This window comes from Megalobrama amblycephala, linkage group LG6 (genome assembly GCF_018812025.1).
Source record: "Megalobrama amblycephala isolate DHTTF-2021 linkage group LG6, ASM1881202v1, whole genome shotgun sequence".
Classification (NCBI taxonomy): domain Eukaryota; kingdom Metazoa; phylum Chordata; class Actinopteri; order Cypriniformes; family Xenocyprididae; genus Megalobrama; species Megalobrama amblycephala.
In genome coordinates, this window is record NC_063049.1 from 17,462,566 (window position 1) to 17,478,187 (window position 15,622).

Sequence of the window (15,622 nt, forward strand, 5' to 3'; positions counted from 1 at the left end):
GGGCAGCTATAAAAAAGCCAGTGTTGAGCAGCAAACAGGTATTTGAAGCTCCTGGTGTCTCTGGAGTCTCAAGAAGCTCTCCATGCAGGCTAGCAGTTGTGCGTAAAGATGCATTTTAGACACCACTAACCAAACCTCACAAAGAGAAACATTAACAGTGGGTGTAGAAATACATGAAGACTCTTTTTTAAATAGTTTTATTCACTGACTAATGCTGTACTACAATAGATGGTCTAAACGGATGGATTTCTGGATGGTTGGTGAATGGCCACCACGTTCCAACAAGACTGCGATGTCAGCAAGGAGCTGGCGGGTAATTATTTGGGCTGGAATATTGGGAAGTGAGATGGAAGGTCCCTTTAGGGTCTCTGAGGGTATTAAAATGACTTTTGCAAGATATGTGAAGTTCATAACTGGCCATTTTCAGCTATGATATAAAAAGGAGGATAGTGCCTTCTGAAATACAGTGCACTATGCACTATCCCATGCTGCAAAAAAACACCACAGCAATAAAACTGTTTGAAAATGTATTTCTACACCCACTGTAAATGTTTGTCTTTGTGAGGTTTGGTTAGTAATGGCTGAAATGCATCTTTACGCACAACTGCCAGAGAGAGCATCAAGATGCTGGAGAGCATCTTAAGACTCCAGAGACACCAGGAGCTTCAAATACCTGTTTGCTGCTCAACACTGGCATTTTTATAGCTGCCCTTTTAATACAATTCATTTTTTTGACAGGAACTTTCATTAATAAGCCTTTATCTGACCGAGTTCTGCTGTGCTCTAAATCACTCAAAAATCTTATGATAATTTGATAATCTCCATTCAGTTTCACAAAATATTAGTAGTTGTCATGCCTTTTGCACATCATTGGACCATTTCATGCTTTTCATCTTCAGAAAGATCTTTCTTCCTCTCCATATGGCATGAGAACTGGACTTGCCTAATAATGTGGAACAACCTCTAAGTAGGGTTTCCATAGACCTAAGTAGACCTGGCAAATTATTTTGTCTGAGATTGATACCAGTTATCTAAAAAGACATTACTGATATGTCACTTGCATAATAATTTGGAACGCGGTGTATAGATTATGTGGGCGTTTTTACACAGATTATGATTTACAGGGGCAGATTTTCAATTGATAAAGACTTATTTTCATATGATTCCATTCACAGTACCATGACCTCAAAATACTTTTACCATAGTGCGTAAACTAATACAGTTTGACGTTTGCATCGGGGCATCAGTTGGATATGGCAGGGTGTGGTGGCTGCCATACATTGGCTGCCTGGTCAGGTCAATGCAAAGCAATATATTTTTATTGCAGGATTGACTTTGTTATATTACTACATGTAACCTGTAATTTGTAATTACTTAATAAAAGAGAAAAGTAAGTAAATTAAAGGGATAGTTCACCCAAAAATGAAAATTACTCCCAAATTTACTCACCCTCAAGCCATCCTAGTTGTATATGGCTTTTTTGACTTTTTATGTGTTTGTTTTTTGCCAAATGTTAGTTTCCCTACATTGTGAAACTTAGTTTTACAAATGGGGACAATCTTTGAAAGATGAGGAAAAAAAAAGAAAAAGTTTTTGGTCATCACATTAAAAATAACATTTAAATTGTATAGTATTCAAACTTTTGAGCTTTGAAATGCTGGGAAAGGTTGTGTGAAGTACTTGAAAGTCATTCATTCTTAACAGTGGTCTATAACTTTCTAATTTGGTCATAATCAAAGCTATAGACCTATGTGATTCATCTTTGGAATTCATGAATGACACCACACACTTCGTTGAGTTGAGGGAGTAAGATTTGATGATTTCATCGGAGTTCACCATACCTTGGCTGTTGGTGAACTGTATCACATAAACAGCTCCATACATTTCAAATGTGATAGAGAATGAACCTTTTAGTTCCAATAGCCAAGCATTTCAATTTCTTTTTTTTTTTTTTTACATTTTGTTTTAAACATTTTTAACCATCTAAATTAATTTTGCTAACCAGCTGTCTGTGTCAGGGAAACATAAGCTTAAATCAAATTGCAGTGCATCAGTGTGTAGATAATCGTTGATATTGTACTGTACATCCTGTGCATGTCCTGTTGTAATAGAGTGAATCTGATTTTCTTTCTTTTTTTTCCCAGCCAGTCAAAACACTTAATGAAAATACTGAGAATGTAATACCTCAATTCAAACATTAAGCTGTGAAAGAGGTGGATTGTTGCATATTATTTTTCTTTGGCTGATATCCTGATTAGGATATCTTTGCTTTTTGCTTGTAGCCTTTTTCTGATTAATGTCTGGTTTGGTTGTTTCTGACTCACCCGATTGGGAGTCACATTTTGATTGATGAGTCACTCTAACCAGACTCTATCTGGTTAGATACAATTTAACAACTGATTTGCTCATGCCTCTCTCTATCCACAGGATTGGCCAAGCGAGTTGGAGCTCGCCTGCTCCTTGCTTCCACTTCAGAAGTGTATGGAGGTATGTGTACAAATGTCTCTATTCTAATGCTTAAAGTGATGAGAAGTGGACATTTATACACACTTACACATCAATTGCTGTTCTCCTGTTGTTCTTCATTAGATGTCTGTTGTAGAAATAATCAGATTCCAGAACCGCAACCTAAAATCAAGAGACCTGTAGTCAAGTAGTTTCAGTACTTTAGGTATATGGCTTTAGGTGAGTTTGGATCAAGGGTTAGAAGAGACAGGGATGAACTGCTTCTGTCAGTTTCAGAGTGCATGAGTCTGGTATCTGAAAAGATTTTGGTAAAGCTAGGACTTTATGGTGGTTCTCTGCAATAATAAAGAACCCAATCCCAGTTGTGAAGTATCTTGATAGAAGTGATGTAGTGGAGGCTGCTTTGAGTTCATCTTGAATTGCTGCAACATATATAATTTGTCCTAAAAAAATGAAATGTTATGGCTATGTCAAAACCCATAGAATATGCTATGAAGAGGGAGCAAGAAATCTGAAGATATTTTATTTAATTCAAAGAAAGTGAATTAAACAATTCACCTGGATTCCCCTGAATTTGAACCAGATAACCCAATGTGACCCATTTTACCCAAACCTTTTCTTGGTGATCCCACAACCCTTTGAAATGAGTATTTACTTATTTTTTGAATGACTGAGAGGAATCTGCAATTGATCTTCAGCCTTTTGATGGTTGGATAATCAGCTCATTTGGGATTTGGGAATGAACACAGATCCCTATCCATCAAGATAGAAATTAAGCTTACCAGTAATTAATAGGGCTAGTCATTGATACATGATTCGATTAAATTTTATTTTCTCAAGCTTGCAATTTGATTCAATTCCAATATCAGTTCATTTTGATATAAATCAGGTACAGTTAGCGTTTTCAAAAGTACCAGTACTTTGCTACCAACTTAGTACTGAAATTATATAAATGTCAAAATACCAGCATTTTCCCCTAGGATTTTGAGTGCTGTTGAGCAGATTCTGACTAACTTAAACACCTCTGATTGGCCATTGTGTTCATGCGCTCAACAGATTTATCTGTGATTGGCTACAACCCTTCAAAAACATGTTGTCAATAGACTTCTTTGATACTCTTCACCGAGAGCTTACGCAGATTCACACGGGAGCATTTGAAAGCAGGTGTCTATCAGCTGATCTGCTGTGTATGTGCTCAGTGGAACCCTGTCAGTTGCTACATTATTATATTAAAGGTTCGAATATACTGATTTGTATACAAACATTAATTGCACAAAGAAGGCAGTTTTTATAATAAGTTCATGACAATGATGTTTCAACTCCATTTATTATTATATATATATATATATGTGTGTGTGTGTGTGTGTGTGTGTGTGTGTGTATATATATATATATATATATATATATATATATATATATATATATATATATATATATATATATATATATATATATATATATATATATATACACATACACACACACATATTATATATATATATATATATATATATATATATGTGTGTATATATATATATATATATATATATATATATATATATATATATATATATATATATATATATATATATATATATATATATATATATATACAGTGGCCATCATAAAAACACTTTTTTAAGGAAAGATCTGTCACGCCATTGTTTGAAATAAGTAATAAAATTGACACAATTTGTAAGATGAGACTTTCTCATATCATAAGAAACACAGCACAGAGTGATTACTGGACTGTGATTATTGGATTGGAGGAACACTACAAATAATGTTTAGTGAAGTTTTGTTCAAGCATCATCTGAAAACAGCCTAAACTAAATGTTGGATTCTTGGGATTTAAGAATCAATATCAGTTAATCAAAATGAGAATTAAAATTGAGAAATCAATATTTTCAACCTAGCCCTACAAATTAGTTATGTGCAGTCAAGGTTTTTTTTGTTTGTATTTATTTTATTTATTTTTTCTCTCTATTTGCTCTTCTCTTTAGTATCTTTTTGACTAATGTCATTTATTACAAGCTTTAGTTACTATTCATGATAGTTGCTTTAAAAGACTGTTCAATTGAATGTGCAAAAATCAATCCTGCTTTCACCCTAGCTGTTGCTCCAGCCTTTGAAATCTGCCTTTTTAATCAACCAAGGACACTGGATTGCATTGAAATCCAAGAATCAATCTTTTACACCTAAAAGCACAATTTGTTTGAGAACATAAATGTATGTGTTATTGAGGGAATTATATAATATGAATGTAAACTTGAATAACAAAAACGAACTTTATCTACATGTACAGTGATCACTAAAAATAATTTTCTTCTCACCAGATTGATTCATTGACCGGAATTGTCAGCAGAATTTCTTTAAAGCATCTTCAACTACATCAATAACTGGTTTTAATGGCTTCACAACTCAGGGTATTTTGGAACGTATAGCAATTACCTTTCAGTTTGTTCTGAACAAATTTGTTTGCAGTATATCATTTTCCCTGTCTTATTTTGGATTATTGCAGTGTTCTTTTCATTCTTTACAGTTGTGTCCAAGGGTTTGCCATGAATATAGCCATAGAAGCTGGCATCGTGTTAAAAAAAGCGAAAGAAAGAAAGTGTCCCAGGGGGTTCATTACCAAGCTTGATTATGACTCTCAAAACACTTACCACTGGCTTTCCACCAAAGCTGCAGACTGTGCCCAAATATTATTCTTCTGATTATTTGCATGATCTTTGGCCATCATGCTTGGGAATTCAGGATTTACAAGATACTTTGCACTGTTGTCTACTGCCAGTGTCAGACATCTCTGTCTGTCTAGCTCAGTTGGTCATGCCAATGATAACTATGATGACTGTAACTGTAAAATTTTAGTAATTGTCCTAATTCACACCACAACGGATAACTATGCAGAGAAATGATATTGGAATCACTTTCAAAACATTTTTTTTCCAGCTGATAAACAATTAAAACATTGGCAGAGTCAATCAGACTCCTGCAGACTTTAAAGAGCTCAAGCATTTAAAGTGACAGACAACATAACTGCAGTACATTCTTAAAATAAAACATTATCATCCTTTAATGTGGATGGTAATATAGTAATCGTGATAATTGTGCCCAGTTTATCCCCTCTGAAAGCAATTTGGGTCCTCTACTTTTTGTTTTCAGGGTTTTGCAGTCAGCCACTTATAAACAGCTGATTGCTGCTTGCACTAGCCTTGACCTATCCTTCTCGCTGGCAGTGATGCAACAGTTTGGTGTTGAACTTCCGACTCCAGCCTTGCCCTGTGCAACAGTACGGATGAGAGCCTTCTGCTTCAGCCTAGCTTCTGCCTGTTGGACTGCCTCAGCTGCCTTCCACTTCAACCCTGTCCTCACGATGATGCCTCACTTTAGCATCCTTCGACCCCAAATACTGCAAATGTTCTCATGCCCGTGTGATGATGAATTTCTCCCTGATGGAGCTGAATGGGATCCTGAGCTTGTTGCTGTTTCCATACAACCCAATACAACTCAGGCTACGTGGCACACCCAGCCATCTGCGTAGATAGCTGCTCACTCTGCACTCAAAGCCATAGGGACTTCATAGATGAGTAGGGGCCAGAGGATTCTTGGAAAAATTCCATGCTGGTAGATCCAGGCCTTAAATTTCCCAGGGATTCCAGACTTGTCCACAGTTCTCAGCCATCTCTCCAAATGGTGTCCTTGATGGAATCTGTATCCTTCAGGCTGCAGCTGACGACCTTCCCAAGACTCTTCACTGGTTTTTCTGTGACAGACAAGATCAGGTCTTCTCCCAGCCTGAAGCGGAACTTGTCCATCACCTTTCCTTTCTTTTATACTAAATACCAGGATTTTGGGGGTTTAAAATGCATATGTTTCCACGAAATGAGATTCTACAACCCCTGAAGGATCCAGCTGACTCCATGCACTGTTGATGATGTTACAGTAAGGTCATAATAGGTGGCTACCTCACTACAGACTTGCTGAGGGGGCCTATGCACTCCGTCTCTGCTTATTTGACCAGCATATTCATTGCCAGCGCAAAGAGGGTCACTGAGTGCACCCAGTGATAATTCCTACTTCCAGCTGGTGCCAGTCAGCAGACAGTGTGCCTACAGAGACTCACACAGAACTTACTGAAGTAGTCCAGAATAAACTGTTTCACCTTCTGGGGTACATGGTATCTCTCCAGTATCACTTCAACCAGCTTGGGAGGTATTGAGCCGTAGGCGTGGGTTAGATCCATCCAAATTACCGCCAAGTCCCCCCTTCCCATTGCCTCTCTGATGAGCTGAGACACCACACCTGTATGTTCAAGGCACCCCAGCACCTCTAATATGCCTCCCTTTTCTACTGATGTATCAATTTATCTGTTTCCCAGCAGGAAAGTCTCTTGGCCAGAATGCTGAAGAAGATCTTACTCTTGACACTGAGTAAAGATAAAAGTGGTATAAATACCCCCTCAGCACATCTGAGCAACCAAGATTGTGCAACCTTTCCTCTCTTCCAGATTGCCTTCAGGGACCTCCAAAGCCTTATGCACTCTATAGGGCACCCCATTTGGCCCAGGTACTGAATAGTTGACTCTTGGCCTCTTGACAACTTCTTCGACTTCTCTCAGACTTTCAGATTGAAATTTAATGGTGGCTCAGGTGGATTTATCAGTGCCTTACATGAGTCCAATTGTTGGCTCTTCAGGTCACTGTAGGTGCGCTTGAGATAGTCATTAATCTCACCTTTGGAGCAAGTCAACCGTACCCCCCTCCCCCTTCTGCCTGAGAAGCTACTTGGTCAGCTGGTAGGGGTTGGCTATGAATGGCGCTGTTCTTCTTGCCCTCTCTTTTCTTCCCCTCCTATGGCTCTCTGCTCTCCGCAAGATCAATTGCTCTGCCCTGTGTCTCTCCAGCTGTCTCTGCCCTGTTTGTAGTTGTCAACCGGTCTGTTCCTGGTTGTCACTGGTAATACCAGAGTGTTTCAGCTCTTCATATAGCAACTATCTAGCATGGAAGTAGCTCTTTCTTTATTCATCAGTTGATCAACAGTGTTAAGTTTGAATGTCAGTCCATCATGACTGACCTAGATCAAAAGTTTTGAACCCCTTTTTTTAAATTCATTTGTTTGTGTATACAGGTGCTGGTCATATAATTAGAATATCGTGGAACAAGTTCATTTTTTATTGTAAATTATTTAAAAAAATGAAACTTTCATATATTCTAGATTCCCTACATGTAAAGTAAAAAATTTAAAAAGTTTTGTTTTTTTTTTTTTTTTTTTTTTTTTTTTTAATTTGTTGATTAGAGCATACAGCTAATGAAAGTCCAAAATCCAGTATCTCAAAATATTAGAATATTTACATGTGAGTTTCATTAAATGACCATCCCTACAGTATAAATTCCGGGTATCTCTTGTTCTTTGAAACCACACTAATGGGGAAGACTGCTGACTTGGCAATGGTTCAGGAGACAATCATTGACACCCTCCACAAAGAGAGTAAGTCACAGAATGTCATTACTGAATGGGGTGGCTGTTTACAGAGTGATGTATCAAAGCATATTAAATGCAAAGTTTGACTGGAAGGAAGAAATTGGGTAGGCAAAGGTGCACAAGCAACAGGGATGACCGCAAGCTTGAGAATACTGTCAAGTAAAGCCGATTCAAACACTTGGGAGAGCTTCACAATGAGTAGAATGAAGCCGGAGTCAGTGCATCAAGAGTCACCACACTCAGACATCTTCAGGAAAAGGACTACCAAGCCACTTCTGAAACAGAAACAACGTCAGAAGCATCTTACCTGGGCTAAGGAGAAAAAGAACTGGACAGTGAACAGTGGTCGAAAGTCCTCTTTTCAGATAAAAGTAAATTTTGCATTTCATGTTGAAATCATGGTCCCAGAGTCTGAAGGAAGACTGGAGAGGCACAGAATCCAAGCTGCTTGAAGTCTAGTGTGAAGTTTCTGAAGTCAGTAATGATTTGGGGGGCCGTGACGTCTGCTGGTGTTGGTCCATTGTGTTTTATCAAGTACAAAGTCAATGCAGCCATCTTCCAGGAGATTTTGGAGCACTTTATGCTTCCATCTTCTGACAAGCTTTATGGAGATGCTAATTTCCTTTTCCAGCAGGACTTAAGCACCTGCCCACAGTGGCAGTGGTTTGCTGACCATGATATTACTGTGCTTTATTGGCCAGCCAACATGCCTGACCTGAATCTATGGGATATTTTCAAGAGAAAGATGAGAAACAGTCGATCCAACAATATACAGATGATCTGAAGGCTCAATAGTGCCTCAGCAGTGCCACAGGCTGATCATTTCCATGCCACACTTCACTGATGCTGTAATTTTTGCTAGGAGCAAGTCATTTGCTGTAATATGTGCTGCCGACCAAGTATTGAGTGCACAAATGAACATACTTTAAAGAACTTGAACTTTTCTGTTTTGCAAATCCATTTTTTGATTGATCTTAGGAAATATTCTAATATTTTGAGATACTGGATTTTGGACTTTCATGAGCTGTACGCTCTAATCATCAAAATTAAAAAAAAAAAAAAACGTTTGAAATGTTTTACTTTACATGTAGGGAATCTAGAATATATGAAAGTTTCATTTTTAAAAATAATTTACAATAAAAAAAATGAACTTTTTGATGATATTCTAATTATATGACCAGCACCTGTAGTTCTATGACCACACAAATGCAGACTATAAAATTTGTATGTAAAAGGTTGTTTCACCCAGAAATTACCATTTAAAAACATATTTTGCATGTATCATATATGACTGTATTGTACACTTTTTCCCTTTGGATATTTAAACATTTATCCAGCACACTAATCAAGCTTACAAGCTTGATGCAAACTTTAGTGTGCAGGACTGAAATTTGTTCTAGTTTATATTGCAATGTCATCCATTATAGTTCTCCCTCTTGTTTTACAAATTGAAATATTTGTGTGAAATGTGATCCATAGGGGGTTGTGTATCATATATCATATTTGTGTGTTTTTGTTGTCTTCTAGACCCAGAGGTGCATCCCCAGAATGAGGAGTACTGGGGTCATGTGAACCCTATCGGTCCCCGGGCTTGTTATGATGAGGGAAAGCGTGTTGCTGAGACGATGTGCTACGCCTACATGAAACAGGTAAGAGTGAAATTCACCCATGAATACTCTACTGCTTGCCACTGTGTAGCAGTAGTGTTCATTTTATTAACGGAAACTATGTCTAAGACAGGTCGATGACCAGACACCAAAATCATTAAATGATTATATCAACATGCAATATTTTTGAAGATAAAAAATGAGACTAAAATGTAGTTAAAAAATACATTTTTTATCAACAACTCTCTTTATTTTTGTCGAGAAAAAAAGGAGACAAAATATTACAGACTGTTATACAAGCCTCTATAAGCTTGCATGCTTGAAGTTGTCAGATGTCAAGAGTTTAAATCCCCCAATCAGAGCTTTTCTGTTAAAAGGATACGTTTTCTGCCCAGTGTTTTACTCAACATTTGCAATCTGTCGACCATGCACACACACTCTCTACAGAACCGCAGCCGATGATCTGAAAACACAGACAAACAAGCTGGAGTTCAGGGAGAAATTCTGCTTAAATGAAAGTGTCATTCAGTCAGTCTTGTTTCTTCATGAGTCACTTGCACTGTTTGATGCAACGAAATCTGTGATCAAACCTTCTCAGTGATGAACTGTAATAAATCCAAACATGGATCTCAACTATATTGTTTTCAGTTGTGGTTGCTGAATAAATGTGTGACAATACAAAGTGTTTTTGCTATTACTGCTTCTGCTGCCCCCGGTGAGGCAAGTGGTTTTACTTACCCTTCTAAACTTTTCACTGGTCCCATCACAAAAGAGTAATAAATAAATAAAATAAAATAGGCCTAGTTATTTTTTAATTGTTTTTGACCCCTGAAACCTTAATAAATAATCATATCAATTTCAAATATTGTTAAAGACAAAGTCAATAATAAAATAAGAACAAATAATCAAATTATGAGCAATAGCACAAATCAATACAATACAACAAACATACAAATTAAATAAACAGTACTCTTCTGGTACAAAATTTCAATAAAGTAATTAAATGTAAAATAACATTGCATAGTCTTCACTATATGAATTAAAAATGGATTAATCCTTATTAAAGTTAAAAAAGTTATCCAGTTAAAAGGAGTTAGTGATTTTTTTTTTATTCTTTGTCTTTTGCTGTTTAATTAACATTAAAAACACAACAGTTTCATTAGGCTGCCGTCACTTTAAGACAGATGTCCGGATCCAATATAGTATTACACGTGTTTTATTTCTGTTTTATTTAACTGTTTACGTTCACTTAAGACATAACCAACTCAATACGGGCATTTTTACATGCAGTGATTCTGTGAGAATATGTCCGTTCAAGCGCAAGGAAACGTGAAAGAGAAATTAGTCCGACATGCGCCTTTCCAGGCGTGCGCTTCGGAGGTGTTATGCACACAAAATTTCTCAAACAGCACGCAAGTACAGAGTTCTCTTTTGCGTCTTCTTGTACTTGAATATTTAGATTGGCAAGGCTTAAAAACACCTGCAAAAGGCTTAAAAAAAACCTGGTACGGCAGCAAAGTTCCTTGATTATTACACTGGAATGAGAGTATAGTTCCTAGTCATATCGGCCTAGAAAATCACAACTTTTCATTTTCTGTCGGTCTTAGTACATGATGTAACTACAGTAGAGTCAAGTTTTAAATAGGAAAAATATCTAAACTCTTTGGTCATTTTTGATTGAGATGCTAACGGTCTAATCAGATTAAATGAACTATACTAAGCTAAGCTAAAAGTGGTACCGCCAGACCCGGAGATAGGCTGAATGGATTCGAAAACTGTAAAACTCAAATGTTTAACTCTAGGAGATTTGGAAAATATTTAAAAAAAAAGTGGAGTGTTCCTTTAAATATGACTACATGTGACCTTATATGTTTGAGTCTCTATCACTATATATTATCAACTAAACTAATTTCACAAATTTCACTTGCACTGATAGAGCAAGATAATTTATTTTATTTGTCCTCTTTCTTGGACAAGTATTTTATTTAGTGTAAATGCGTTTAAATTCTTTTTTTTTTTTTTCGCGCTCCACAAACTCAGGATCAAAGCCTGAGTTGACAGAGAAAGTTGATGATCAGCATCATGGTATCAACAAAGCTGGATTAGAGTGGTTTGGTTTTGTCAACTTGAAACTAATCCTATAACCCTGAGTTTTTTCAGCTACCATCATGGTACAGGCCCCAGGCCTCAGTCGACTAAAACTTGAATAAACAAAAACAGGACAAAGTTGACTAAATATATGATAAAAACTAAAAAGTATACAGGACTAAGACTAAAATGTAAAAATATCTGATGAAATTAACAACTGTCGCAACTGGATTTCTATGCTGTATTTTAATCATCCTGCTCTCAAGGTGTATTAACGTAGAAAATTGGCCACTTGGGGGTTTGACCTCAGAAATGTGCCATCACATTATTCTAGTCTGCTTTGTTCTTTGCTGTCGCATTCTTACCCGAGCAACATACCGTAGAACTAGACGTATTGTGTAAGAGCCAATTACCAGAGGAAGAAGCTAACAATACACATAATGTAAAGTCACAAATTGAACTTGGATCTCCCAAGCCATGGAGAACTTGAAATAATGACATAAGAATCTCAGCTATTGTTTGTACATCAAAGGGCTAGAATTTCAATCCTTGGAGGAGTGACAAATATTTGTGTAGAAAAATTAAGAGATCTTGGCAACAGCAGTGCGGTTGAATGTGAAACATAAATGGTGACTCAAACCATTACCAGTATTTATTTATTTTTTTTTACTAGGGATGTGTGAGACTAGCCAACTAGTCCATTAACTCCCTGAGGTCTGAAAACGCGCCGGCGCGTTTTGCAGGATTTTTTTTACATTGCAGCAAAACAGTCTTAAAATACTCCGTCATTTCTTGTCATAGAGACATAAGTAATATATCAATTGAAAATATAGAATGTCTTCTTTTATTTGTGTACACTCAGAGTAAAAACACAATGTTGTGCTTTTTGTAAAATAAAGAAAACTAACATGATGCATGATCTCTCCTCTCCCTCTGAACAAAGTCCAATCTGATAGTTCTCAGAAAATGAACTGTAACTTATGAATACTAATGACAAAAAAAATGACACTTACGTCTAAAGAAACGTTGAAATGTCAGGTTTTAAATCGTGCAAGTCAAATCGAAAACAAACATTCTGTGTTTATGTAATCTGTATGAAAAGAGAGCCATGTCAGAAGTCCATGATTCAGCTCATTATCTGCTAATGCGGCCACACCCACGGAGCTAGCGCTATTCAGACGCAAATTCAGAGGCAATACATGCATACATCGTCTCAATCGTGTATTTATTGTCTTGAAAAGTGTTTATTTGGATGTTAAAGCAATGGTTAGCGATCTCTAGAAGACATGCCGTTAGTTCCTAGTTCCTTTTCTTCTTTATATGAATTTGTGGCCTAAAGGTGTACAGAGAGCGCCCTCCGGCTGCAAGTATGAATTGAAAAAACAATATCCAGCACTCATAGTGATGACAATAAATATTACTTCTCAGTATAGAAAATTGACATAAATATATAAGAATCCATCAATATTTCTCCAAATGTGCATGCTTTTAAGCTAAAAGCCTATATGAAATGCCATAGAGGTAACATAATTGTTCAGACACTTTGCATTACAGAAATACATCTTATTACATTTTGAACACAGATTTAATATACTTTTTTTGGCCTTATTTCAGTGACTTAAGTTTTTTGTTTTTTCAATAACCACGCATAAACATTATTCTTCAAAAATACAAACATGTACATACATGTTCCTCACATATTATTGTAGCCTAGTTTGTGCTGAATACAGTGTAATGACACTTTTGTCATTTATATGTTTATGAACAACTGAAAAAAGCACAAATGTCAGGGCATTTCAAAACTTCTCCAAGCCCCAAATCAGCCTCAGACTCCAGAGGGTTAAATGATACTGCTGCTGCTAGAAAATAATAGTCGTTTACATTTTTTTTTTTTTTTTTTTTTTTGCATATTAAATGTTTTGCTTTATATTTTACAAAGGCTATGTTTCAATTATCGTCATGTTAATGTTACATCTTAAAAAATTTAATAAATTATGTTAAGTGTATATCTGCACTGCAGCAGAAAACAAAGTCATTTAATTTTACCTCAGATATTGCCTGCATTGGTTTTCTCTGTGGCGCTCATGGTGGATTCAGAGAAATATCCACTCTGAAGATGAGCAAGGTGAGGGAGTATTTGAAAGCCTACACAAAACTTTTCCATTTTCTTCAATGTCATGTCAAATTAATGTAACAATTAAGCTTGTTGTATTCCTGGTTAATGGGACAATACGGTATGACATTTTATTGCTGATTAAAGGAGAAACGTAATGAATGAAACTTACTTGACACTTGAACAGCTGCTATATCAATAATAATAAAAAAAAAGGTTAAATAATGCAGTTGTCAGTTGCAACATGTACAGATACTTTTCATTAAAGACTTTATATATAGGAAGACGATGCACTCATATTACTTATTTATGGGAGAAAGTGCAACACCCAATATGGCAAATAAGCCCCTCTTTCTAAGTGAAAGAGCCAATCGTTGATTAGTCAAGTCATCGTGTCACTGCAGCTGCCGTTAGAAGCTCCGGTTGCTATAGAAACAGGCAGCGTTCTCAGACTCGTGCTTATGACTCTGCATGCACATTGGCTAGTCTAGCATGAAAAACAAGCTTTTTTAAACAGTATTTGAACATAAGAATCATAAGAATCAAGCTTTATGAGCTTTTTCATTTTATTTTAGGAAATACGTTTTTAACGGGCTATTACGTTTGAAGTCGTTGGTCCTGCGCTACCTATTGATTTAGTTGATTTGAATAAATATGTCTAATTGCCAGCTTTGCTTAAATGAATGCACAAGTTTAATATACAATGATCATAATCAAGGCAAGAACATCACATATATATTTTTAGCAGCATTCAGTATGGGTTTTTACTGTTCATAGTTTGTGTTCTTTCAAAAGGATCGCATATACAGTCTGTTTCTGGGGGGCGTGGTTAGACTAGTCAGTTGCAGAATTTTCATTTAAACGGTTATGAAATTAGTCGTTACACACATCCCTAGTTTGTATGCAAAATTTGTGTGAAATCTACATACGAACGTTTTCACAAACAAATCATGGTTCACTTATAACTTTTATTCTAAAATGTGTTACATGCTAAAATCACATACTCTAGGTGACCCTATAAACATGATTGCATTTTTTAAATAGAAATTTCATCTTAAATGTTTCATTTTATACACTGTAATAGATTAAGACTAGACTAGACTAATGTGGTATTGCTTGAGGATGCTATTGCTGTGCATGTGCATTCAAGAATGAGTCTTTAAAGAGCGTCATATGTTTGCGGAGAGTGACGAAAGGCTGTAAAGGAAAGGTTGTGAGGAAAGCCCTTATATGGAGATGGTTTGAGTGTGTTTTATGCAAATGATTAACCTCTAGCATATGGTCACTCATTTAGAATACCCGAAATTCATTACACTAGAATTACATTACATTCATTACATTAGAACATTATAGCCAGGTTAAGAACAAATGCATGCATGTGTTGTGGAATTTTTTTAATGAAATGTTGTGCACTTTGAAATATAAAAAAAATCTATCAATTTCATGATAAGTAGTCCGTTAAAGCTACACTATATAACTTTTACCACTCTAGCAGTGAGTCACACAGGCACTGGGCTTTTCTGCAGTAGTTTTCAGCCCACCTAGTTTAAAATATTTGGAATGTAAATACTTATTATAGGCATACTATAGTGATTCAGGATAAGACAAAAACACAGTTTGGAAGATATGTTATATCTATATAATTTTGGGCTCTGAGAGACAAAGGTAAGATCTCAATGATCATCTGCCTCTTTGGTTCTCTGACAGTTTCATTTCCTGTCTGTCATCTTGTTGAACATTCTGTATGATTGATTGGCACCACCCTTTGGTGCAGCTGATTTGATCTATTTTCTTCTCTTGGTGTCACTCTTAGGTTGTCTTTATAGCATTCACTCTTCCAACAATACACACATTGTCGCTCTAC

At 36.2% G+C, this 15,622-nt stretch overlaps 1 protein-coding gene across 1 annotated transcript in view; it reads left to right on the forward strand.

Annotated features, from left to right (window-relative positions):
- The window catches only part of uxs1 (UDP-glucuronate decarboxylase 1), a 99,839-nt gene that overhangs the window by 43,054 nt on the left and 41,163 nt on the right, over nt 1–15,622 (forward strand). Inside the window, exons 8-9 of the mRNA XM_048193137.1 lie at nt 2,428–2,487; nt 9,478–9,599. Of these exons, the coding sequence (XP_048049094.1) occupies nt 2,428–2,487; nt 9,478–9,599 (182 nt within the window). The remainder of the gene's footprint in view (nt 1–2,427; nt 2,488–9,477; nt 9,600–15,622) is intronic.